The 26,375-nt window shown below is 39.5% G+C and overlaps 1 protein-coding gene across 2 annotated transcripts in view; it reads right to left on the minus strand.

Annotated features, from left to right (window-relative positions):
• Positions 1 to 26,375, minus strand: part of DGKH (diacylglycerol kinase eta) — a 173,978-nt gene that overhangs the window by 83,797 nt on the left and 63,806 nt on the right. For both annotated transcript variants that reach the window (XM_075422450.1, XM_075422439.1), the window contains exon 3: positions 1,308 to 1,418. In XM_075422450.1, the coding sequence (XP_075278565.1) occupies positions 1,308 to 1,418 (111 nt within the window). The remainder of the gene's footprint in view (positions 1 to 1,307; positions 1,419 to 26,375) is intronic.

Below are 26,375 nucleotides of genomic sequence, written 5' to 3' on the forward strand. Positions count from 1 at the left end.
CCACAGAGGTCCCTTTCAACCCCTAACATTCTGTGATTCTGTGATCCCTTCCACTCCTTTGTTTTATGTTCCAGCAACAGAAATATATGTCTTCTGGAAACACCCCAGCCTCTGGCAAAGGATTAATTCGGTTCTGTTAAACTCATGATTGGTTTTGAAGCACAGAAGGGAAGACCAACAAAAATGTCTCCCCCCCTTTTTTTAGCCACACCATGTTCTTCCTGTTCCATGCCATGGGAAGGAGGATCGACACTGGGGGAGTTTCAGCAGGTCTGGATTCAGCATCACAGAGTATTTGTACAATTGCCTGCCTGCTCATTACACCTCCTTTTCTCATCTTTATGGCACAGATGACGCTGCCATTCTCAGAGCTTTTATCCGCCGTGTTTAAGTCTATATAAACTGCTCATGGTAGCACCACGTGCAGAGAAGTGTGGCAACAGAGGTACTTCAGTGCTGGGCTCCCTGAAGAGCGATGTTCTGGTTGATTCATCACAGCCATACAACTGCGCACCATGCAATCACAGTCATACAGTCCTAGAAACAGAGGTCTCCACGCCTTAGTTACAGTTATATTGAGAAGACCAGGCTCATGGATGATGGAGATCTGAAGCACCTCACCTACAGCTCTCATGAGTCGCTGGAGCACCACAAGGTAAAGAAAAGTAATGCCCCCTGCTACGGAACAACACAATATGAGCCTGCCCAGCAAGCCAAAACACCCTCGGTCCCGGGCCTGAGGGGGGGGAGGAAATGCCTTTTGAAAAGGCAAGTATTCCCCTCTGCCCATCCCCAATTTTCCCAGCCAAAATTTCAATTGATGGGAAATAGCTTTTTCCCTTATATATCAGTGTTGGCAGAAAATGTTCTTGTCTTGATTTCAGCGCAATCATTTCCACCTCTTTAAGGGCAATATGGGCTTCAGGCTAGAAGAGTTTTAACGGAATTCAGTTTGAGGGATAACTGCTGAGCATTATCCTTTTTCTACTTTTTTCTTTTTTAAATGCTGGATATAACTGCCTGAGATCCACCTCCCAAAAAAACCCCACAACTCCTTAAGATGAATTTATTATATGTTTGAATATTCAAGAAGGTTAAAATAACTGATTAACTTCAAAAAAAAAAAACAAGAGAAATCACAAGTCTTCCTTATTTAACGTTAATTGAAAACACTACAACATATATACAGCAGTTTTTTAATAAAACAATCACTAACAAATCATTACATTATTATTATTACACTTATAAATCTAAACAGAATTGAAGTTACAAGTATATGGCATTAGACACTAGTATCATAGAATTACCTTTGAATCCTTAGCATAGTAAAGGGTACGACCTCGAAGTTTGAAATAACGCTTTTTCCACCTCTGAAAAGAACTGGTTTGCTTCAGTAGTAATCCTTCTTTTATACTTGTCTGAAAAATATTAAAATGCAGAAGACAAGGTAAACACATGTCTAAATACCTACACATATAGATGAAAGCTACCTTTTCTAAAATTTATGTTACAGCTCATATAACTGTGAATTTAAATTTGCATCTATGCACATTAAATTGAGACATTCTCTGGACAACCAGACTTTGCATTGCTCTTTTTTAAACAATGACAATGTTGGCAAAATGCTAATTTTACATGTAAACTGAAAAGGCAGTTGAGAGGCATATAATTATTGTGAAGATGAACACAAAATAATTCAATTGCCTGGACAGCTGCAAACCCACAAATATTAAAGTCAGCAACAACTGACAGTGGCACAACTCAGGAAAAAAAATGCTAAAAGCCATCCACACAAGGTCATTTCCAGTTCCAAATTTGATTATGTTGAAGAGAAAAACAATTTCCACATAGGCACTAATTCAACAAGCTATTTCAATGCATGTCTGATTCAAGCACATGAATTATGCCCTTAAAATAGAGGGAAAGATCCAGTATGATGCAACTCATGCATGTCTTCAAGTGTGTTGCGGAACTGAAGCCTTCAGCATGAAATCAGCTTACCATTAGGAGTCATTATTACATGGAAAGTGTGAGAACAGTAACAGCTAGGGATATTTTTGCCAGGCAAATATTTTTAGTCAAAAACCGATTCACCGATCCAAACCTTTCCACTGAAGACTGAACCCTGCCTACATAAAGTCCATTATTTGAAATGAGTAAGACACAAATTAGTATATTTTAAATGTGTATGCTGCTTTCACCAGAGTGTGTGGGATTCATCCAACTAATTACAGAAATTCTCCACTTAATCAGATGAAATGACATGACACAGCAGACTAATTGCATGAGTCTTGAAATTCATTTTCTTCAGCTTTGAAGCATACAAAGCATATGAGAAGAAGCAACTACATTTTGATCTTATATTCCAAAGTGGTCTCTACTATTTGCAGAATATTTCCAATTTGTAGTGTAATAATGTGATGCAAATCTTACAATTTCTAGACAATGTAATATAAACATCATTCGAAGTTATTTTAGACCTTTTAGAGACTTAACCAAGACCTGACCTAAAGTTCATAAACATCATCATCTGTTACCAGATGTCAAATTCTCCTTAACTTTTATGCAAGAAATAAAAATACACAAAAAGCAGAAAGCACTTTAATGTTGCTTCTATCTCCTTGAAATGAGAAACATGGCTGTTTCATACATACATCACACCCTTCATTTAGATACTCCTAATGTCACAACCTAAGAATACGGTCCAACGACCAGAAAGCAACTGAATTAATGTTCTCGAAAAAGCAACCTTCTAGGATGAAAAATCACAGCTGAAAGTGTGGATTTATCCCACTTCACATGCCAACAACACGGACCAAGGCATTCGGTCAGCCCTCCCGCTCTAGCTGAGGGGTAGCAATTCCCAGCTGAAAGGGTCTGCTCACCACACAGCACTGTGAGATTGCTTGCAGTTTTCTGATCAAATCCTAAGATAAGCTAATTTTACACGATCTAAATAGATTTAATCAGTTAGAAAATACAAACAATTATTCAAAGCTGTTTGCGGTAGCTGTGCAGCACTTCTGTTTCATACCGCTCTCTGAGATTTCAGAAGCTCATCACATGGGATGGGAGTAGACGACTTGTGAGTTTATCCACGGTCGGAAGATGTAAGACCAGAGAAATTCAGTTCCAAGGAAACATTACTCCACATACATGGCAGGCACCGACTTACTGGAAAAATTTCCAAAATGGAAGGAAATCCACATTCCTTAAAATACACTATGTGTACTAGGAGACACAAAACATACACTATACAGAACATAAGTCTCCCTAAACCTTGCACTATTACTCACTAAAGAATTAACTCTTTCATGTCATCTTTAAGCCTACATAAACCGTTTCTCCCTTTTCTACTCCTCCCTTAAAACATCAGCATCCCTAAAATCAAGCCAATAACTTCAAAACTAAATCTATTTTACAAATCAGCCATTTAAAATTAAATCCCTCAAGCTGGCAGTAAATGACCATGCAGGCTCTACAGAACGTATTTTTGTATCAAAATGTTAAAAGAATACTAGACTGGTAAACATTTACCTCAGAAATGTTCATCACTTCATTAAGTAAACATCTGAAATTTACATTTTACCACCAACAGATATAATGGGCTCAGGTTTGAGCATCTTAAGTAGACAATTCCATGGCTGCAGGCATCGAAGTTGAGCATAAAGCTTTGGCCCAATATCCTTAATTAACTTCATTTAGCCTTCAAAATGTGCAAAAAACTTCCAGCTGCCAACTGAGTCATTAGGTAATCTGCTAATAGTGCTTTCCTGAATCTACACACAAGTCACAGCACTTACAGTAATTTGAGATCAGAAGGGACCTCTCAGGTTGTTGAATTTGGATCCACATTATTGCCTACAACCAGGTCACGTGAAGTTTTTCAAAAGCACTGATCAGGCTATAGCTACACCTTAAGAAAGCGATTGGTACCTTTTCCGCTCCCAACAGCAATTAAGACAGCACTCCAAGATCTTTCTGTTCTGAGAAACCTTCTTCTAATTAATCTCAGTTGGGCATTAAATCTGAAGCATAAGCATTAATCACTGACAGTTATTTTAACTACTTTCCTACTGTAATTTAGGAGAAACAAGAAGTGCACAACCCACTATCCCACGCTACTTCTCACTTTTGCAGAATCACCTCTCATCTGCTTGCCAAAACCTCTGACTTTCCCATACAGCATCTTGTATCATCTAGTAACACAACATCCCTCCAGAAGTATGGGACTATAGTAAGAACGGAATGGAATAGAATAGAATCACTATTATAGAATCACTAACAATCTTTACTACCCTAGCCATTAACAAATAGGAAAATGGTTCACAATATTACAGTTACAACATCAGTCTTCCACAGTGGTATACCTTCCTGAAGCAATCTAATTATAAAAATCATAGCTACATTTCATAAAATTAAGAAGGCATACATATGTGTTCAATTATCCAAGAATGTTGAATGCAACTCTACATCACCACAATCTAACTGACAAAAATATATGGGATTTGTGGGTATTTTGATCACCAAAATATGAGAGGCATCTTTTATATCAGATTTTAAAATATTCACTATATAACCCTTGAAAATTCAAAACTAACAGTTTTAATTTCAAAGACAACCAACCACATTGCCTTATTTCCAATTCATTCAGTCTCTAAAGTCCCACATTTCTGCAAAAGTAAAACTTTTCACTTCTGATGCCGCTAAAAAGACTCAAAGAAAGGAGAAAATACTCTGAACTTGGAAAACTACTAGTAAACTGTCTATGGATGTATTCTTGACAACTGCAAACTAAAACACTGAAAGATTAAAGAGAAAACTCTCCCCTCTACTCCTTTTCGGGTACATAAGAGGACGTGTTACTCAAAATGCGTCAGAAAAGTGAAGAAAAGAACATGAGGAAATTTCTGAAAGTGAGGAGAATGAAGAATTAGAACAGGAAATGCCATACAACAGGGCAGTCAAATGTAAACAGTAAATTAAGAAGGTGAAGAAGAATTTCAAGATCACCTTGCAACAGATGCTCATGTTGAAATAAAAACGTTCTTTAAATACTTTGAAAGGTGAAAGATAGCTAGAGGGTTGGAGGGATCATTTTTCAAGAGAGATATGAAAAGGGTCCTCAAGGATGAGAAGATCACAGTAACGAAGCTCATCAAATTCTTGGCATCTGTCTTGACCAATGAAGATGAGATGGTATCTCACACAACATGTTCATCGTAACGTTGGAACAGCTACACCAACATTAAAGCACATATACAGTAAGTACTAGACCAGCCAAATCACTGAGTCATATGGATCAGATGACATTGACCTCAGAGCCCTGCACGTCCTGAAAGGACCACTGACACTAACTTCCGATCCTGGTAAGACAGCAGAGTCCATACAAAAGAGTAAGATTGCTGAGCCCATATGCATCTGATGGAAAAAGGTCAATAGAGCTTTTGTAAAGGAAAATACTGCCTTGCTACCTGCAGGAGTTCAGGGGGTGGAGAAGAAAACACGTGGGTAAATGAAGATCCAACAGACTCAGATTTTCAGAAAGCCTTTGACAAGGGTTCCCACCAGAGACTCCTGAAGAAATTAAGTTAGAATTGGAAAAAGGGGCTTTTCGTGGAATGTTGCTCGAGTGATAGGAAGCACAAGTAGGGATTGAGTCACTCTCTCTTCTGAATGAAAAAGTCATAGCAGCAGCATTCCCAAGGAATCAGGTTTACCCAGATTCAGTGACCCAAAGAAGGATCACACAATGAAATCTTCAGATTTGCAGAAGATACTAAGCTTTTCTGAGTAGTCAAATTCCATGCCAATGGTAAGGAACTCAAAGGACAATATAAAACTGAGCAAGAAGGCAAGGAGGGGCTTCAACCCAGGTCAATGTAAGAAGCTCTGCTTTGGGAAAAAAAATGTAAACCTCACTAACATTCTTACATCAATTTTGAGTGGAGAAGAGACGTAGGAGTTATAGTTCACAGCTCTCTGTGCTCAACTATGGCCAGAAAAGCCAAAAAACTTTGGATGTCACCAAAAAAGTAACAGAACCAAGACAGAGGATGTCGTTTTGCTGCTATATAAAACACTGGTGTACCAGACAGTTCTGGTCTCTCTAACTCGAAAACCTTCTACTTAAGAGAAGGTACAGAGCAGGCCACTCAAACAATTCAGAGGACAGAGCAGCTGCCTTACAAAGAGAGACTAAAAAATCTGCAACTTTGCAGTGTGAAGAACAGAAGATCAGGAGGGTAATATGATCAAAGCTTATAAAAGCATTAAAGCCAGATTATGGCGAACACAGAACTACTGCTCACCAAACCCTACAATGTCAGAACAAGGAGGCACGTGATGGAAACTACATTGAGATCAGTTCAACAAATATGAAACGCAGCATATCTTTACAGAGCAGGTAGTGACTTCACGACACATGCTGTCAGAAGAGATTGTAGTGGCAGACAGTGTCAGCAAGTACAAAAAAAGGATCAGACAAATTCAAGACCACCACCTCTGTATGTGGTCCCTTTTAACACATCATGGGGAAGTACCAGGGGAATGGACCACTAAAGGGCAGTGTGGTCATGGCCTTGCTGGACTTCTCAATGACATGATCGGACTCAGGCATCAAGAGCTTTTGGAGTTAACAAAGGGAGCAATTGACTTGTGCTTATCAGACAGAAGCAAAGGGGGATGGCCCATCACTGTAAATCAAGTAATCTCCGGGAAGTGAGGGAGGCCATGCAGCCAGAGGTTGCTTAACCATTTGGCCCCCCTGAGCACATACAAGATGCCCGCTCCATAGGGCTGAGTCCTGCTTGTGACGACATGACATTCCATGCCAAGAGCCAATCGACACATAATAATTGACTTAGTCCCACCTCACCAAAAGACTTTCAAATGTATAAAAATTGGCACTTGAAAACTCTCTTTGGGAGGAGAAGCCAAGTGAGAACCTTACCTGACAGACGGGTCTGAACCCCTCTTTTCCCCCAAAGAAGGGACGCCTTTTTGGTAAGAGTCGCACCTCTGACTTTGTCAGACATATCCCCGGGAACACACTGTTAACTAAAGCACTAAACCATTACCTTGGGCTCAACTTTTGTAGACAGTGCATTTATCAGGGGCAATCCCGAATCTGCGATACCTGTCACTTGAATAAATTACCTATTGCTACAACTCTGCGAAACTGTTTCAATGAAAGTCCTTGGAAGGGCTCTAACAGGCAAGCTGGATCTGATAAGTGGCGACACACTTAACCCTTTAGACATAAACCGTTGACCAAGTCTGGGACTAGGAGTAGATCCAGCAGCACCTAGACTCTCCTCAGCGAGAGAATTTAGAACACAAGTTTACCACTTTTAACGCGACAGGCAGCCCAAATCACGTCCTGTCCCTGAAGAGGCTTTCCTCTTCCACTGTTAAGGATAGATTATTGTCCAACCCAACAAAAAAATTCATGGGCTAGATTTTTCCCACTACTTTTACAGTATCACTTTTGCTTAAGTCTGATGTTTGTGTTTTTAAGTGGATTTAGGCTCTCATTTACCAAAATAATTAATATTTATATTGTTGACAGACCAGACCATTAAAGAAAAAAAAGAGATACAACAGGATTTGATATTGTTTAACGGCCTCCTGTGACACTTCCTATACATATGGCTCTGCAAAGTTGAGTACTGAAACAAAACTGACCCTCTACTTTTTAGTATTGGGGAGAGTCTGGTACATTTTCACCTTCTGCACAGACATGGCTTCAGGCAGACAGAGTCTTCATTACATTACGAGGTGAAGTCTCACAGCTCATATTAACTCAGAGCCCCTTAAGATATTCCATGTGTTCAGCAGAGTGAAAATTACTTTTATTATTAAAAAATGTGACAATCAACCTCTTGATTTTGATTAAAATTATGACCCGGGAATTCCAAGCTTGTGATTTTCTTGACAATCTCTGTACAGCAGCTTGCATTACTGTCACTTATGCTGACAGATTTTTCATTAGTTATGTCAAAATAAAAATAGATTTTTATCTACCGAGAACAAAAACTTCATCAGCTGCTCAGTGCAAGGTTACATTTTTATTGAAGATTCCTGCTCATATTGAAGGGAGCCTGATATCTTAAAATTAAAACCAAACCAAGAACTACATTATACCTGTGAATTTATACAACTAAAAATGGTCAAAATAAAATTGAAAAACAGTACAATCATGTTGACTATATAATATTGCTTTAATTTCAAGAAAATCTTAATAAAAAGAAGTACCGTCAAGAACTGATCAATAAGTGGAACATGTGGAGCTATACCATAGGGTACCTGAAGCACCATGCTTGCCTCAACTGAGACGCCCCAGACTGCTGCTGTTAATGCATCCTCCAGGTTACGCTAGTGACGGAGAAATCACAAAAAAGTGGCAAGCTGCATATGCTCAGTCTGTCACTGTTGGTGACAGTTATCTCTGTCCCATTAAAGAAAAAAATAGTCTAGCTAGCTTTGAGAAAACAGCTTCCAAAATCTCAGAATCAAAGCCAGCCACACTTCCCCCCCACACACACCTCAACACTAACCTTTGATTAAGCATCATAATTTTTGTGTAATAATAAAACAGTACGTTCTTTCAAAATTCTTCTTATATCCCATATTTTTGGGTTCCTTTATGTGGATGGACTCTAGCCTAAGTGAAACTGTAATACAAATATATGCAATTAAACAGCTTATGCCGTGCAGTTTTTCCTCATCCTTGTTCTCCACTGATGTTCCCTTCCAGCCTACGCTGAAGAAACAGATTTTGCACTACTGTTGTTAAAAAAAAAAAAAAAAACCCACAAACTTTCAGCTTCCTCTGTTTGGAATATATGGTAGTGGACTAAAACATGAAGTAAATACGAAATTGCAGAGAAACTGGGCTGGAGTACCTCTCCTACGAGGACAGGCTGAGGAAGTTGGGGCTGTTCAGCCTGGAGAAGAGAAGGCTCCGGGATGACCTTCTAGCAGCCTTCCAGTACCTGAAGGGGGCCTACAGGGAGGATGGAGAGAGACTTTTTACAAGGGTGTGCAGTGATAGGACAAGGGGGAACGGCTCTAAACTAAAAGAGGGCAGATTTAGATCAGATATTAGGAAGAAATTCTTCACCGTGAGGGTGGTGAAACACTGGCACAGCTTGCCCAGAGAAGCTGTGGCTGTCCCCTCCCTGGCAGTGTTCAAGGTCAGGTTGGATGGAGCTCTGAGCAACCTGGTCTAGTGGAAGATGTCCCTGCTCATGGCAGGGGGGTTGGAACCAGATGATCTTTAAGGTCTCTTCCAACCCAAACCATTCTATGATTTTATAAAAATATCTTGGTAGCAAGGTGAAGTTCAGTTAGCAGATTGATTTAAAAATAGAGGTTATAGCACAAATAGCAAAAATGAATAGAATACTGCCATTTTAGGATGAAACGTTGCACTGTGAGTTAAAAAACAAAAAACTATTTTAGATATAAACTTGATACTATATTGAGAATGGGAGAAGAAACTTTATCTGTAGTTCAAGTATTTAAACTCCTAACTTCCACCCAGGTGCAACATAGTGATCTCACTCCGTGTTTGCATTAATCAGGGCATGAAACAGCTGTAATACACTGGAAAAGGATAAAACACTTCATAGGACTGAGACTTCACGCCACAGATAGAAGGGTCTTGGTGTTATTACACAACTCACAAACTTAGTCTTAGAATAGTATTTCACAGCTACCATTTGGAAGTTCAACAGCTGTTCCTTTTAAATTACACATGCTCTGAGCAGAGAGACTTAAAACAACTAAGTCTAACTGGTTTTGAGACAGAAGAGCATAAATGGTACATATCTCAGGAAGGAAAAAATGGAAAAAATAAAACCCATTATAAACAGTCAAAGCACTCAGCTGGTAAGATTTTTTTTTTTCTTTACTGGAGTTACTTAGGTCTTGGTCTCAACTAAATAGGGGGAGCACTCAAGACACTTGCCAGTCCAAAATGTAAAAAAAATATCCCATTACTTTTCCACAGAAAAGAGCAAACTCTTACTCTTCCTCTCATTCTATCCAATGTTAATACGAAAGTAACAGTTGATCAATTACCTGAGGAAATTACAAAAGGATCATATAACAAAAATATATTAAGCACCACTACAAACTTGTAAGCAATCCCTTCTTGAAAACAAATCGTAAGTTAAGCTTGTCATAACAAACCTTCTGTAGTTTACTTCTTGCAGTTTTAGTTTTTGCCCCTCGGAGAATGTTTACACAAATTCCAGCGATGCTGTCAGGCTTCCTAGGAGCTACGCTGGGTAGGAAGGGGCCTATGCAGAGCCACTTAAAAGCTTGTGACCCTCCACGGAAAGCTGGGGAACAACTCATTCCCTTCTTGCAGGCTTTTTCCACACCTCTATCTGATTTTCACCGATCAAGTTAGGAAAGAGAAAAAGCTTCTGGCAACAGAATTCACACAAGGCCAGGAAGAGCTGTAGAACAGAACAGAGTAGCTCAGTTGGAAGGGACCTACAACCACCACCTAGTCCAAAACATACACAGTGTAAACGTACAATTTCAGGAAATCTCAGTATCATGCAACTGTTTTTCAATAGAGCAAGTTCTCAGAATCTTCATATGTATTCTCTTCTTTGAAGAGATGAAATACGTAACAGTACCATCCCATCCATTCACTGAACCTTTTCTACATTACCAGTCATTGTTAGGAAGTCATCGATCGTTGCAGTTGGTATCTTACTCAATGCTCAAGTCTATAGAGCCACACAGACACCAATTTCACAGATGCTGTAGTCCTGTGATCTGTGGATTCCTGATATGTTTAGAATTACAAACAGAGAAGTTTATTAACTGAATACCACAAGCATTCTCCGGAATTTTTATAGTGCTTCCAATTGCTGCAGATACAGAGATTACAGGCTTTAATCTAATTCAGTGGTTGCACTCCATTGCAAGTTTATATTGGCTCTGATTTTGTTTTACTGGACAGCACATAAAACCCTGGATACACATTAATCATGTTTTGAATTACATTTTCTAGTAATTATCCACTAACAGTCTTAGCTTAATACTCTACTTCTAGAATAGTTAAATCAATAAAACCTTTAATTCCATAATAACTCAAAAGAAAAGATCTCTTGCTTACCTATACAGTTTTTCAGGCATGGGCAGACAAATAATGTATTTCCCACTGTTGAGAAATTCATCTTTAAGTAAGAAGGCTGGGAATCTTATTTGAATGATGATGCTAAAATCATACTAATGAAACATGCAACAAGGAAAAAAAAGCAATGTACAGCAACAGGCACTTAGAAGAGCTAATGTATTGCAGATAGTGAAAAATCTTTTTGATTATCATCAGGATTATTTAGAGAAAACAGAAATACAGGCTAGATATGCCACAGACTGGAAATCTATTCCCAGTCTGACTGCAGATTTTATGTGTGACCTGGGACAAATCAGCTACTATGTGTTCTTTGGTCTCCACATTGCAAAAAATACCTTCTTTATTCTCCTCCACAAAAGCCTGCTTGTGATTTCTTACCATTTTATTGAGCGCCTCCTTAGAACTGGCATTTCATTTTAATGAAATTTGTTCATGAATGACTTTTTGAATGATGGGGACTTCAGATGTAATCGAAGTGGAACTAAAAAAATTCACAATCCCCATCCTTTATGACCAGAATGTTGGAAAAATATGTTGAAAAGCACAAAACTGTAAACAAAGCTGCAGGATAAAAAGCTGCATTTTGAGACAAAGAATAACGCAGAACTTTTTTAATACGTGTACTCCGTAACTAATCCTGTAGGTTCACATTACGTATATTGACAATTAAGGAGCACAGTTGTTGCAGAATCACAGAACAGTTGAGGTTGGAAGGGACTTTTGCAGATCCCTCTAGTACAGCCCCCCTCACAAAGCAGAGTCACCTAGAGCAAGGCTATGTCCAGTTAAGTGCTGAGTTTCTCCAAGGATGGACACTCCACAGCCTCCCTGGGCAACTTGTTCCAGTGCTTGATCACCCTCAGAAAGAAAGTAAAAAAAAAAAAAAAAAAAAGAGTGCAAAAAAAAGGTTCTTCTTCCATCTCATCATCCATTTATCTAGCTTGTATTTCATCGGTTTGTCTATGAGGGTGTTACGGGAGACAGTGTCAAAAGCCTTGCTCAATTCAAGATAACCACATCCACTGCTTTCTCCTTATCCATTGAGCTAGTTACTCGGCTGCAGAATGCTATCAGACTGACGGCTTCCTCTTCGTAAAACCATGCTGACTCCTCCCAGTCATCATCTTGGTTTTTACGTACTTGGAAGTGGTTTCCAGAATTCTATGTTCCATCACGTTCCAAGGGACTGAGGTGAGGCTGACTCGTCTGTACTTCCCCAGATCCTCCTTCTTGCTCTTCTTGAATAGAACAGTGACATTTGCTTTCTTCCAGTCCTCAGGAACCTCCCCTAGTTGCTATGACCTTTGAAAGGTAATGGAGAATGGCCTTGAAATGCCATCAGGCGGTTCTCCACCTAGTGTAAGTCTTCCTTGCCCCTGACTTGCCCACAGGTCTCAGGGACCTGTAATTGCAGAAGGCTCAGTCTTACCAGTAAAGACCAAGGCGAAGAAGGCATTGAGTATCTCGGCTTTCTCCATGTCGTTTATCACCAGGTCCCTTGCCTCATTCAGCAGCAGGCATAAGTTTGCCGTAGTACTTCCTTTTCTGCTGATATACCTGTAGAAGACTTTCTTGTTGGCCTTCACATCTCTTGTTAGATTCAACTCCAGGTGGGCTTTGGCTTTCCTAACCCCATCTCTGCATGACTGTTGCTCTAAATTCCTTCTGGATCACCTGCCGCTGCTTCCACCTTTTGTACACTTCCTTTTTATACCTGAGTCTTTTCAGAAGTGCCTTGTTCACCCACGCAGTAAACAGCCCATAAGATTATAGGACTATCACATACAGCCAGATTCGGACTCTCCGCCATTCACTCTACCTTCCGTTAGTTCTAAAAGTGAAAATCCTTGCAGCAAAACGACACCTTTTTTCTAAGTTTGCTTTTTGTATAATTTCTTACAAATATTATTGAGGTACTCCTTGTACAAATTCTCCCAATCAGGATTTTCTTATATGAAAATCTAGCAGTTATAGACAATGTCTGGAGCCCAAATTGGCACCAAAGGTCCCAGTTCCTGTCACTGTATTTAAATTAACTTGGAGTTACTAAATTTAGTAGGTAAATAGTTTATAGTTTGGTGTATTTTGGAGGAAAATAGAATTAAAAAAAAAAAAGTTTGTGATATAGTACTGAATGAGTACCAAACAGATCTGAAGTTTGCTTTCCAGGCCGCTAACAGTCCTCTGTAACCTCTGGTAGGTGGTTTATTCATTGCACCCCAATTCTGAACAGGCAGAAAAGGATTAACACTTCCTCACCATTACACTGACACACTCACTTGTTTGCACAGCTACAGATAAACATTACATGTGTACCTACCGAACCACTATAAATTTAGGAAACTGATTATTACCACAAGAGTGCTGACGAATTCCCCAAAATAGCCAGGCACTTTTAGTAAAGGACAGGGTCTCAGCTGTTTCCAGCGATTCTCATGGTAAAATCCTATTTTCCTTCCCAGTCCTTAGCAGCAGTTCTGGTGGAAGCAGAATTCTCATATTACAGTGAGAGGAGGAAATTCTCTCTTACGAGACAACCAGACTGGAGAGCAGAAGAATAACATACATCAGACCCTCCCTTCCCCTCTGTTTACTGACGGGAAATAAGAGCCTGTAATTACTTCTGAATTCACATCCCCTTTGTGATCAGGCTCATTCACGTACATGCTATTTTCTCTCATTCAGAAAATATAGTACAGCTTCTTCTCCCAAAACACATGTCTCTGACCAAAATGGTCAGCAATTCTGATCAGCAATTCTCAGAGTTTTATACAGCATGGCTCATGCTTGTCTACCCATCAATGAACCTCTTCTCCAGCTCTGTAAAGGCTCCAGCTCTTTCTCCGTGTCAAAACGCTTCAGTTGCGGAATACAACACAATGCCTCACTTCAGTCCATGGGAAATGCAGGGAGTGGATCCTCTTCAAACGTATCTCTGGGCATACGAAGGAGAAGTAGGTAACTGGACACAGTTAGCATGGATTTATGAAAGGTGAATCACGTCTCAACGCCAGGGAATCCTTTCTAAGACTCCTGCACCAGCCAACCGTGTACCACCTCCCATCCCACCTGCTGTTCAGTAGCTCTTCTTGCTAAAATTTAACAAATGTAGTAGTCACTCACTTTTCTTTTGGTGAGTTCAGCAGTTAAGTACAGACTTTGCCTTTTTAGTTTTAAACAGCTTGACAGTCATTTTTCCGTTTAAACAATTTAAATTGCTATTAACAAAACAGCCTTAATGTAAAACCAAGTAAAACTAGAAACATGGACATTAAAGTGCTAGAATAAAACGACTATAGTTGTCACCGTTTGTTTTTTTTTTTTTTGAGGTATTTTCCATAAATACTTCTCAAAACCTGTCACTTTACATATCCATTGTCTAAGAGGATTTGGCACCTTGAAGGTAAAAGCATTTATGCGCTTTACAGTGTGCTCGCCTTCAGACTGTGATGCAAAAGCTACTTTCCAGGGGCGTTAAAACAGGCGAATTATATTTCAGCTTCAATAAAACCTCAAAAATATTCTGAAATTTTTGTTTAACAATGTATCCTCCACACCGACTAAGAAAATTAGAGACTCATAAAGGACCTAGAAGTGGTATAAAAAGATCTTCTAGTTCACACTCTCCTCCAAGGTAATACTAACCGTATACCGATTTGCAGAAACAGGTTATCTACCATCCTATTCAGGTGTCCCATTTTTTCACTTGCATTTATTTTTATGGCCCATTTGTTGGCAAAAATGCCACTATCATCCAACATCTGCATCAGAAGACAGAAACACATGAGCAGTAGAGGCGCTACATCTCATAAGCCTGCATTCATTGCTCCTGGAGAGTTAATCTTCACTTGTCCAGCTCCCAGTCACAGAATCCCTAGACAGAATCATGAGGGTGTCTAAACTCTGGCTTTTCACATGACCTGACTGGCATTACAAAAATACATCCTTCTTTCCTTTCTACTTAAATAAGGTCTGCATCTGCCTTTGCCAGCCATCCTTAGACGATTCCCGTCAGACATTCGCCTAAGATGTTCTTGAAGTCCCTAGTTACAGAGATCCTCTACCACTAAGACGTTTTCCCTTGAGTAAACCTCCCTTGTTGCACTTTAAACCCATAAAGTGCTATTGTAGGACAATAATACGGATGTAAAACATCAATAAATGAACTCAAAACTCAAAGACTGTTCCTAATACACAGTGCTTTGTAAGGAGAAAAACAGGGAGAACAGCAATCACTTGATAGGACAATTGTTGCTGCTCTTCACTTGGCATGCCCCACCATTCTTTTGCTCAAATCACACTAACTTTTCATCAGGAGAAAATATTATGAACATGCAGCTATTAAATGGGTCATAAGGTTGTTCTGCTTTTTGACCAAACTAATAAATTCACATCTAGAATTATTTTTAAACAAAACAAAGATGGAGAACTGCAAACATTTTTCCCCAGAGGATATAGGTTATGAAAGTCTTATACTCTGCTACGTACTAAGCTTAGGCTTAGCATACAGCCCTTGAGGTAGATATGATTACACTGTGTGAAACCTCTCAACGAAGTACCATCTTCAAGAGCATTTATAAGTGGGAAGCTCTACTCATAGAATCATGGAATCATTAAGGTTGGATACGACCTCAAAGACCATCAAGTCCAACCGTCAACCAAACATCACCATGCCTGCTAAACCACATCCCAAAGTGCCATATCTACATGTTTTTTGAACACCTCCAGGGATGGGGACTCCACCACCTCCCTGGGCAGCCTTTTCTAATGCTTCACAACTCTTCCAGTAAAGAAATCTTTCCTAATATCCAATCTAAATCTCCCCTGATGCTACTTGAGGCCATTGCCTCTCACTCTATTGCTAGTTAGCTGGGAGAAGAGAACAACACCTGCCTCACTACAACCTCCTTTCAGGTAGCTGTAGAGAGCAATAAGGTCCCCCCTCAGCCTCCTCTTCTCCACACTAAACAGCACCAGCTCCCTCAGCTGCTCCTCATAAGACTTGTTCTCCAGACCCCTCACCAGCCTTGTAGCTCTTCTCTGGACACGCTCCAGCACCTCAATGTCCTTCTTGTAGTGAGGGGCCCAAAACCGAACACAGTACTCGAGGTGCGGCCTCACCAGTGCCAAGTACAGGGGCACAATCACCTCCCTACTCCTGCTGGCCACACTGTTCCTGACACAAGCCAGGATGCCATTGGCCTTCTTGGCCACCTGGGCACACTGCTGGCTCATGTTCAGACAGCTGTCAACCAACACCCCAAGGTGCTTTTCCGCCGGGCAGCTTTCCAGCCACTCCTCCCCAAGCCTGTAGCGTTGCATGGTGTTTTTGTGACCGAAGTGCAGGACCTGGCCCTTGGCCTTGTTGAACCTCGTCCAGTTGGCCTCAGCCCATCGATCCAGCCTGTCCAGATCCCTCTGCAGAGCCTTCCTACGCTGCAGGAGACCGACATTCCCACCCAACTTGGTGTCATCTCCAAACTTTGCATATTTGTGCTGGAGGCTGAGTTACGTCAGAACTTTCTCCACACACAGAAGTAGTCACAGAAAACAAGATAAAATCATTAAAAATACATTAATCAAATCTAAGCTGTATCATGAAAATTTTAAATCTACAGGATGATCTTCAATCTTCTTTCAAACTAGCTAGGTTTCAAAGGAAAGCCTAGGTAATTATAGTCTTATGCTATCTTAATTCCAAGAAAAATAATTCTAGATATTTGTTGTAATGTTTTTGTTAAAACATGAAAACCCCTTTAGATGGAATAAGTTAAGAAAAAGCGATTAGTCCAAAATCTCATTTCCACAAAGATACTGTGAGTTTATTAATTGGTTCCAGACAGTAGTTAGAGGTGCTCATCGAAAGGATCTGGATGAGACACAGGTGACAACAAAGTTGAAGCACCCACATCAAAAGTAATTTCTGAGTCACCTGAACTTATCACTCTCCCTTCCTTCCACCAGATTCCTGATATGTGCACTTACTAGCAAGAAGTCTGGGAATAAATGTGATTAATACTCCTTTGTTTTCCTAGTTGGTTTTTTTTTTGTTTTTTTGTTTTTTTAAACACCAAAGAGATGTTTCTCAAGCATTTAAACCATCCATATGCTTTGTATCTTGCTATACCAGTCTGGCTGATTCATCTGGGGAAACAGAAGAAAAACTCCACTTGCCTATTTATATGTACAATGTGCTAGCTGTATTTATCTGGGCTGAAACCACCATCACTGACACTTCTAAGAAACAGCAGTTAGCACCGAAAAAAAAAAGGAAAAAAAAAAGGAAACAAAAGGATGTTTCCTACAATCAAATTTTTAAATCATCTGTGCTGATTGTACAGCCATTCCATGACTTCTCCCATCAGCTGCAGAGGCTGTAAGTGTTTAACACAACAGCTACCAGCTAATTTCCAGGTTGCCAACTGAAAGGTGATCAATCAGTGAAACTGGTTAACAGCAGCCAGAGATATCAAGAGGGCTTTTGATCAAGCTTGACTGAGCAGCAGCCTCTGAGGGTGCTCGTTTGCTCTACAGTTACCCAAACGGATAGAGGATTATTCGTCTAATGATGCTGTAGTTGCTGCTTTCAAACTCTCGTCCAAGATGTTGAACACATTTTCCACACACAATATGAGCATACAGCAAAAACGTGAGGTGTTTTCATTGTGGAAGAGAAAATACTTCTCACCAGACTTTTCTCTCTTAAACTACAAATCAGAACTGCTAAACCATCAGAGAGTTTCACTTGCACTTCAAAATGTCGCCCCACACCCTCAGAAGGGGCAGAATATACCAAGGTCTAGGCACGAGTTCCCTTCCATTAACTGGCATGGTAAATGACCTGTCAACACAATATCACGGGCGCCGTCGCCAACAAGCCTTAAACCTCTTTATTCTCCACTGGAAGTCATGGTGTAATTTATATACCTGTTAGCTAATGAAGGTCTTAAACGCACAAGAGAAGCCCATGGGGGAAAGTGCACGGACAGGCGCCAACAAGCTAACAGATGAGGAGAACGGCAGGAGGCCCTGAGGTAGGTTGGTTATCGAAGACTAATGGGCTCCTCCATCTTCCTTGTGCCCACCCCATCTATCTGGAATGCAGCACCGAGCCACAGAAGCCTGTTTAATTAATGGATCCCACTAGGCGTTGGGACTTTTGCTTTTGTCCTGCTGTAGAACTGGTTGGGTTATAATTTGGAATGAGAAGACAGAAGGTTCCTTTGTGTGTTTTCTAATACATTCTAAGGCTGATGGAATGTCAATATTCATTTTCTATATTTAAAAAAATTGTCTGTCCAGGTTTGAGACACAGGTTAAGGATGTTGTGTTTTTTACATTTCCAATACAGACCATCTTTTTTATTACTATTATTGGTTCTCCTCTATCTGTTTTAAGACTCAGCTTCAATGGGGTGGGAGGTCAATGAAAAACATAACTAAAAATAAATATTCTGACACCTAAAGCACAGAGACTGGGGGGAGGCAAGTGTTTTCTTTGATGGCTGGGTTTTTTGATTTGTTTTTTTTTTTGTTTGTTCTTTTTTAAAAAAAAAAAAAAAAAAAAAGTTTTACAGTAGCTTTACTTCCCACTGCCTTATTCACCAAAGATGAATGCAGAGACTGATGTGCCTTACAGCATGCTTTTGGTGCCATTTATATTTGGACCAAAAATGGGCTGAATCTGGTCCAGGGCACAAAACGAGGAGTTACCCCCCAAAGAGCCTGCAGCTTTAAACGATCAAGATACAAAAAGGATGCACTAGAATACCCTGAGGAAGGAATACGTCAGTTTCTAACTCAGGAGCAACAAAATTTTTATTACTGTTTCAATACCAAAAGGAGAAGGTATATATAGAGAGAAAAGTGGCGTGATATGCATGAAATGAGAAAGAGGATCCTTAAAGCAGCACTGGCACAAAAAAAGAACAAGGAATAAAAAAAGATAGGATTATTAAGTCTAGCATCATTGCCAAAGATGAGAAAAGCCACACACAAATCAGCAAGGGTCTTTTGCAGCGTGAGCCTACATTCTCTGATTTTCAGTAACCATTCACTTATACCATGAATAATCAAGAATTATTCATATGGATAATCGTATTCATTATGAATAATCAACAATTAAGAAAACAACTCTTTGAAGTCTCAGCTTAAATTTGTTAACAACATTTGCTATCACTTGATACATGGTGTCACTGAAATCTTACAACTGAGTTGAGCTGTTTAATTTAGCTACCTAGAAACCTTTCCACTAAGCAAATATGACAAATACTGAAACACAAACCTTTGTTGAGAGAATGTGCACTAACATTGCTATCGAGAGAGGGGACATCTTTCTGGATGAGCAAGCCCCAGCAGTATTAGGCAGGAGAGTTATATAAAGTACACGTCCACAGTTGCTGGAAAAGCCAGTTCTTACAGCAGCTTCCTAAGTAACACTGACTTTGTCACAACACCATGTGGAAAGCAGAACACGTGCTGATTTTTATAATCTCCCAATACTCTACATCTAATGTCTTGAACAAATATTACGATAAAACACAAGCAGCGTCCTTCTAAAAATGGTAATTTCCTTTTAAATGAAAACAATCCACAAAAGCTTTTATTCTTTTTTATAAAGATTGGATTATAGCTAATGACCACGCGGGGGTAGTAGCGTGATGGCAGTGCTCAGGTACAGCGTCTTGCGCCCAGCAATGCAAGCAGAGTGGCTGTGTGAAGTAAGTGCATTTCTGCAGCACGTTTTTCACTCCTTACAGCATACTTTCTTTAACTATTGGACATACATACACGTGGCCAACTGCCGTATCAAAATCTGAAATTTGGAAAACTCAGGACGAAAGTGTTTTAAGTTCTCTTTTCCTTCTATAAAGCATTTGTTGTGCAAAGCCAAGCAGTCACTAATTAACATTTAGTGAGAAAACATATAAGAATTTTGGCAGTCATTTACTGAAAGCTGACATTTTCAATCCCTGAATTACAGAAAAGTAAACATTTTTACCAAAGCAAGTTGGTAAGCTATCAGTGGTTAGTCACTTCTGGCTTTAAATATAGTTTCGACTTTTCTATACATAAAAGAGGATGCTTGGGCTTTATTCTTATAAAAAGAAAGGGTTCTTCCTATTTGCTTTTTAGTGTAAAATAAGGTCAATCTTTTCTTTCTGATAGTTACATCAGCCAGTATCATAAATAACTCACAAGAGTTGGTCTTGTGAAAGTCACTTGCCTTTTTTAAGACAAGTATATAAATATTTATTAGATTTGTACTGCACGCAAACATAATGGAGGAGAAAAAAACGAAAGTGGTTACTTGCTACACAAATAGCTATAAGCACATACAAGATAATATAGTGCAGCTAAACCCTGTAACAAATTGGTTGTGCCATATGATTTGCTCTTATCCAGCTATGCTGATTCGCAGACTTGTTATGATTTCACTTACATATATCCTATTTTTGATCTATAATAACACACATTACAAATATGTATTATTGTTACACATAAGGTTCCCAAATGCATTCTCTAGCATTCTCAGACATGGTCACAGACTGCCAAGAGCATACAGGCAGGAAGAGAAAGCAGTCCTGAAGCTGAGCTACAAGTCACTGATTTGTTCCTCTCAAACCTTTTTTTTCCCCAACAGTTCTATAAGCAATATGTTACAAAGTCAATAAACTCCAGCTTTCCTACAATCTGTGTACAGGCAGCATTTGTACTGAATTCATAACAAGTACTGTCAAGGGCTTGTCCAGGCTTGAAAGTTGATGCAGATTATGGGAATGTTTGACACTAAAGCGTAACAGCCGGTCCATAACCCAATGTGCAGTCACTCTTACCCTCGAGCAAAAGCATCACATTCCTGTTTTGCTTAATCCCCAGCTAAAGAACTTCTTCTTTGCTGTCAGGATGATTCATTAAATCAACAGCTATGTCTGAAATAATTCTTCAGCAGAGCAAATTCAGCTCTGTCAACCCAAGAAAAACACAGGAAGAAGAAAAAAGGTCAGAATGGAGAAAGGCATCTCACGGTAAAAACAGATAAAGTCAGGGTGGACAAGTGAGGGCAGTAGCATCTTCCTCTGTTACTGCTAAACATGACAAAATTCTAGAGCATGAAACTTACTCGCTACACCAACTCTCTCTGAAGAGGAGGAGGTTGCCTTTAAACAGGAATTTCAACTGCCTGGTTAAATACAATGTCATCTCATTTTATCTGAATAATTATACCATGTTATAACAATATAAAAGCAATTAATATAATATTACCACTGTAATACCCAAGGTTTTCATTTGTTAATACCCTTTTTCCTAAGCCAAATGAGGCGGAGCAGTTTGTGTTGGCACAACCATGTTGGTAACTAAAATGCCTGTGTTAAACAGGCTTAAAATGACCATAACCAAAGGGGATTACAAAAGCTATGCTTGTTTTTACTTCGTGTGTTTGCTAAATCTTTCACAAAACAGTTGCTTCAATTATAAAATACAGTACAGAGTCAATTCTTCCCCTTCCTAAAGCTCTCTACAGTGCAGCAAAGAAAGACACTGCAAAACAGTAACAAAACAGCAAAATGCAACTTAAAAAAACCACACTGTGTTTTAAGAACATGACAAGTATTGAAAAATTCTTAGAATTATTTGAAGTACTTCTGCCCTTTCATTTGCAACAGTGAAAGCTTGCAGGCAGTAAAAGAAGGTAAGCGGAATAGTGTATTTTTAGGCTGAGCTGCTGATACGTAGAAAACTTCACTGACTTGCGTAAGGTCGCGGTGAGTCAGCGCCAACACAAGACCGAATCGAAATCCTAATCCCATTCTCAAACTACTGGATTGACTCATTTCCCACATCCAGTTACTCTGCTTGTATTTTATGCAATACCCGCTCAAACGATGTAAATGGAATTTTTCATGTTACAGCCCATTCCTGTAAATCTATCAATGAAACATTTTGTTACTTTTTAATGAATTTCTGTGATCTCATTTCCCATGTCATATTGTACATCCTTGCTTAATGCTAGATAAATGAGTCAAGTTGGGCATTCCAGATGACTGATATAAAACAGTTCTAAAGCATCTTCTTAAGAACATGTACAGGAATATGTTTCTACAAAAAACCTGGATCACAAAATAAGCTAAAACCTAGATATCATCATATCTGCAAATCACTGCGCAATATTCTTCAGGAATCAGATGCTCGGGCTTAGAGGAAAAAAAATAAAATAGTTTAAGATTTTTTTCACATAAAATGACTTGACCATTTCAAAAATCCAAAAGGCATTAATAAGTGATGCCAAAGATCCTAAGAAAGTTCACTCTCCTAATTCTCATGAAAGGTCCCCTGCAGAAAAAAGCACTTAAGTCTGAAAGAAAACCAGCATAGCCTGGATCTGATCACTGAAAGCTCCAGCGTTATGTGCTGAAAAGAGGGTAGTGTCTTACTCTGCTTCCAACTGTTAATGGCCAACATGGATCAAGAGCCTACACAAATACCACGGGCTTCTCTTCTGCACTTCACAGAATCACAGAATGGTAGGGGTTGGAAGGGACCTCTGTGAGTCACCTGGTCCAACCCCCCTGCCAAAGCAGGGTCACCTAGAGCAGGCTGCACAGGACCTTCTTTGAAGCAAACCTAGTATGTGAGAAAATTCAAACATATATAAAACCAAAGAAAGGTAAAGAACAAAACATTTGGAATAGAGAAGAGCAGACAGAGGTTATAGGGTACACCTTGAAGAAGGCTGAGATTTCACAGGTGCCATAGCAGAAAACATTCAAAGCCCAGAAGAAAAATCCACTGACAGCTTCCACCAGGGTTTTCAAGACAGCAATCTCAAAACCACTCAATTTTAGTTGCATTAGAAAACGGTAGAGCTGTCATGACACACGTGTCTGTATGACAACACACTTTCACAGATGCTGTGAAAGTCAGACAGATACATTGGCAAACTGAATTTTTGTCAGCGTAAGTTATACCAGTTCTCTGAAGAACTACAAGCTGTACTAGGAAAGAATTTTAACAAACTGTACTAGAAAGCTTTTGGTGTTTTTTGATATAGTTTATTTAGATTCACGATGAAAAAGTAAGAGTAATCATACTCCGATCCCACACTCACAATGACACAAATTTCTTTTGGGTTTCACAGATCCCAAACCTCTGCTCAGACGCACGAACACTGGCTGAACAGATTCCGCAAAAGCACTTGTCTAACCCTAACTCTGAAGGAATCAAGTCCAAACAGGTTTTCTGAACTAATTTGACAAATTAATGTACAATCTATGTCAAAGAGATTATTGGACTGCACACTCCACTCACTGCAAAATTATAAAGCTGGACAGAATGAAGGGTTTCAACTAGTGTGAGCTAGTATTCAAATTCAAGACCTTTACGTTCCATTTCCAGGACAACAACCCCAATATCAGCTGTCCACATATCTTTAAGAAATGCAATGTATTTAATGCGAGAACATGGAAATAAACTGCATAAAAGGCTAGCCCAGACTGCGCTCTTCCATGCTGCCTTCTGACACACAGACAGAAAATACTTCTGAGTTAAAGACTACATTATTTAATATAGTGGTAAAAGCACTCCTCTTGCTTAGACAATATACACCTGTTTAAAAAAACAAAGTGTCTCAGACCACGAAATACCTACACCAGTAAAGCAAGTATTGATGTGATTACATTATTCACCGGTTGGGCAGGTGCAATTTTGAAAAAAGTCTAAGAAAATTATGTATTTCCAATTATTTATCTGGAACTAAAGAAATGTTGGCGTTTTTTTAGAAAACCAAGCCTGGGATCAAGGTTTCCAGATTTAAAAAAAATCCCGACTGATTCACCAAGTAACCCTGGAAAAACTTTAACATCTTCCAGCACCCGAGCTTCCACGACACAAAGTGCGGCCAATGCCTCTGCCATCAGAGAAGGCGAGGAAGTTATTACTTAGTCTTTGTACACAGTTTGATCTCCACGCATTTTACAGTGTGCCAGGTTATTTTCAGTGCATCCTGCAACAGATATAAACCAAATGATCGTAACTCATAGACAAAGCACTACTGTTTGCTTATTAGAAGACCCAGCTTCACAGTCACAACCTCCAGAAGCAGAAGTATTATCCTTACACCTTGTCCTTCTATGGTCTTCTAACACAGAACACTATCATATATTTTAAAAGGAACGTTAGGATCCACACTTTACCAAAATACACGCATTATCCATTGCTGGTTCAAAATATTTATGATCAAATGTTCTAAAGATCGGACTAGTCATACCACGACCGGCCTGTTTCACAAAGTCTGATGGAAGATCAGTTCCATGAGTAGAAGAAAAAAAATCTTAAAACATTATGAGAAGTGTGGAGGTTTTTTTAACTGAAAAGCAGTAATTTCAGGATGGTATAGAGTTGCAATACAATCATCACTGTGTAATTTTAATATCTCACTTGTGCAAAAAATCTCCATATTCTGGCACATCTAAAGAAACAGGGTTTTGCACAAATTTTCTGCTTTTTTTCTCTCAATTACCCTGATAAAGCAGATCCCTGCACTAGGTAAGACTAGTTAATAAAAGCCTTCGAGCACGTAGAGAACAGGGGTTTTTCCACTGATGTGTTATGTCTCTACCCTTGGAATATATAAATCAGTATATTCTATTTACTGCCATCAGAAATTGTCATCTCCATCTACACAACAAAATTAGGGGTGCCACAGCTTCTTTGCGAAATCGCTTCCTCCAGCTCCACCTGATCCAAAATAGAGCTAGATCTACTTTTCACTGCTGAAAGAATATACTCCCAGGTTATCCATCTTCCCTCTCTGCAAGCAGAAGGAATGCTGACTGCAAGGGAAGGGCAGAGGACGACTCCAAATACATCCCCTTCTTGCGGAGGACTCCGTATGAGCTTTGCTGAGAGTATTTTTCAGCAACGACAAGAATAAGAAGGAATTACATTTGAAGTAATATCACTTTCTCCAATTGGCACATTACTCGTATCAATAATGTGGAACAGCGGGGCCCCTGACACTGCTTTTGCGAATCTGATGAAACTGTGTGCCTATGGCACTTCAGGAACCCACAGACAGATATTACAGGTGCCCATAAATTACAGTCTACTTGCAAGGCAAAAAACACTCTACAACCACACTCACTGAGCCTTCTCCCGTTGCCTTAGAAAACAGAGAAAAATAGATGCAAGTACTTCCTCTCCTCATGCAAAAACTAACACAGAACCACTCCTTGCTTTACAAATATTTTTTTGCCGATTAGCTCAGCCAGAGCACACCCAAACTGCGGCCACGCTCTCCCTGGCAGCATGACCTCTCACAACCTTCCTGGTAGGCTTATGCAACCGGCAAACCAAAAGCAATGCTGTGCAACTTGGCTAATTTCAACCCACCAGGACATTTTAAATTAAAAACAAATAACTGTCCCCAGATTTAGAATTGGCAGGAAAAAAGTGATTGGGGAAACGAGTATAAAACCGCACTGAAAACTCTGAAAGCTCTGACTTCTCTTCCAGTTTTTCAATCAAATTCACAAAAGTGTTTCACTTCAATTCATTGCTCCTCTCTGGTTGTGTAATAGCGAATATGAGAATTCGGTAACCTGTTCAAAATGGGAAAGTCTGGATGCTAGGTGTGCATTTCCGTCACAATTTCAAATGAAACTTTCACCCCACACTTGCATTAATCAGATGGTTTATACCAAATTACTACTTTAACAAACCTTCAGAAATTGCATTTCATTAGTTTTGCTTCAACTTAACAATATCCTTTATCAGAAGACCCTTTAAAAAGTAATGTTATCATAGCTTCCTAAGGAAATACAGTCGTCTTGAATGTTTACACCCAGACTCAAAGGCTTAAGTAAAATTCTCACGTATACGTGAGGCGAACATAGAGAATAGTTTCAAGTGTCACTGAACCACAGACGAAGAAGTTTTCACAAGGATATGCAAGTGCAAGCTCCTGAGCACCAGTGATACACATAATGCTTACAAAAACCTTCTACGCTGCAAGCACATCCGCATACAGAAAGGCCACATCTCCATCTCCTCCTCCACAGGTGACAATGGGCGACCAGATTTTTGCTGTCATGCTGCAAAAGTATCTTCCATTTGTGGCACCTGTCTTCATCCGGGATCAGCAGATTCAAACTACCCAACAAAAAAAGCAGCAGTGGGAACTGGGACAAAAATCACTATCTGCAGACAACTTCATG

Source organism: Opisthocomus hoazin, chromosome 1 (assembly GCF_030867145.1).
Source record: "Opisthocomus hoazin isolate bOpiHoa1 chromosome 1, bOpiHoa1.hap1, whole genome shotgun sequence".
Taxonomy (NCBI): domain Eukaryota; kingdom Metazoa; phylum Chordata; class Aves; order Opisthocomiformes; family Opisthocomidae; genus Opisthocomus; species Opisthocomus hoazin.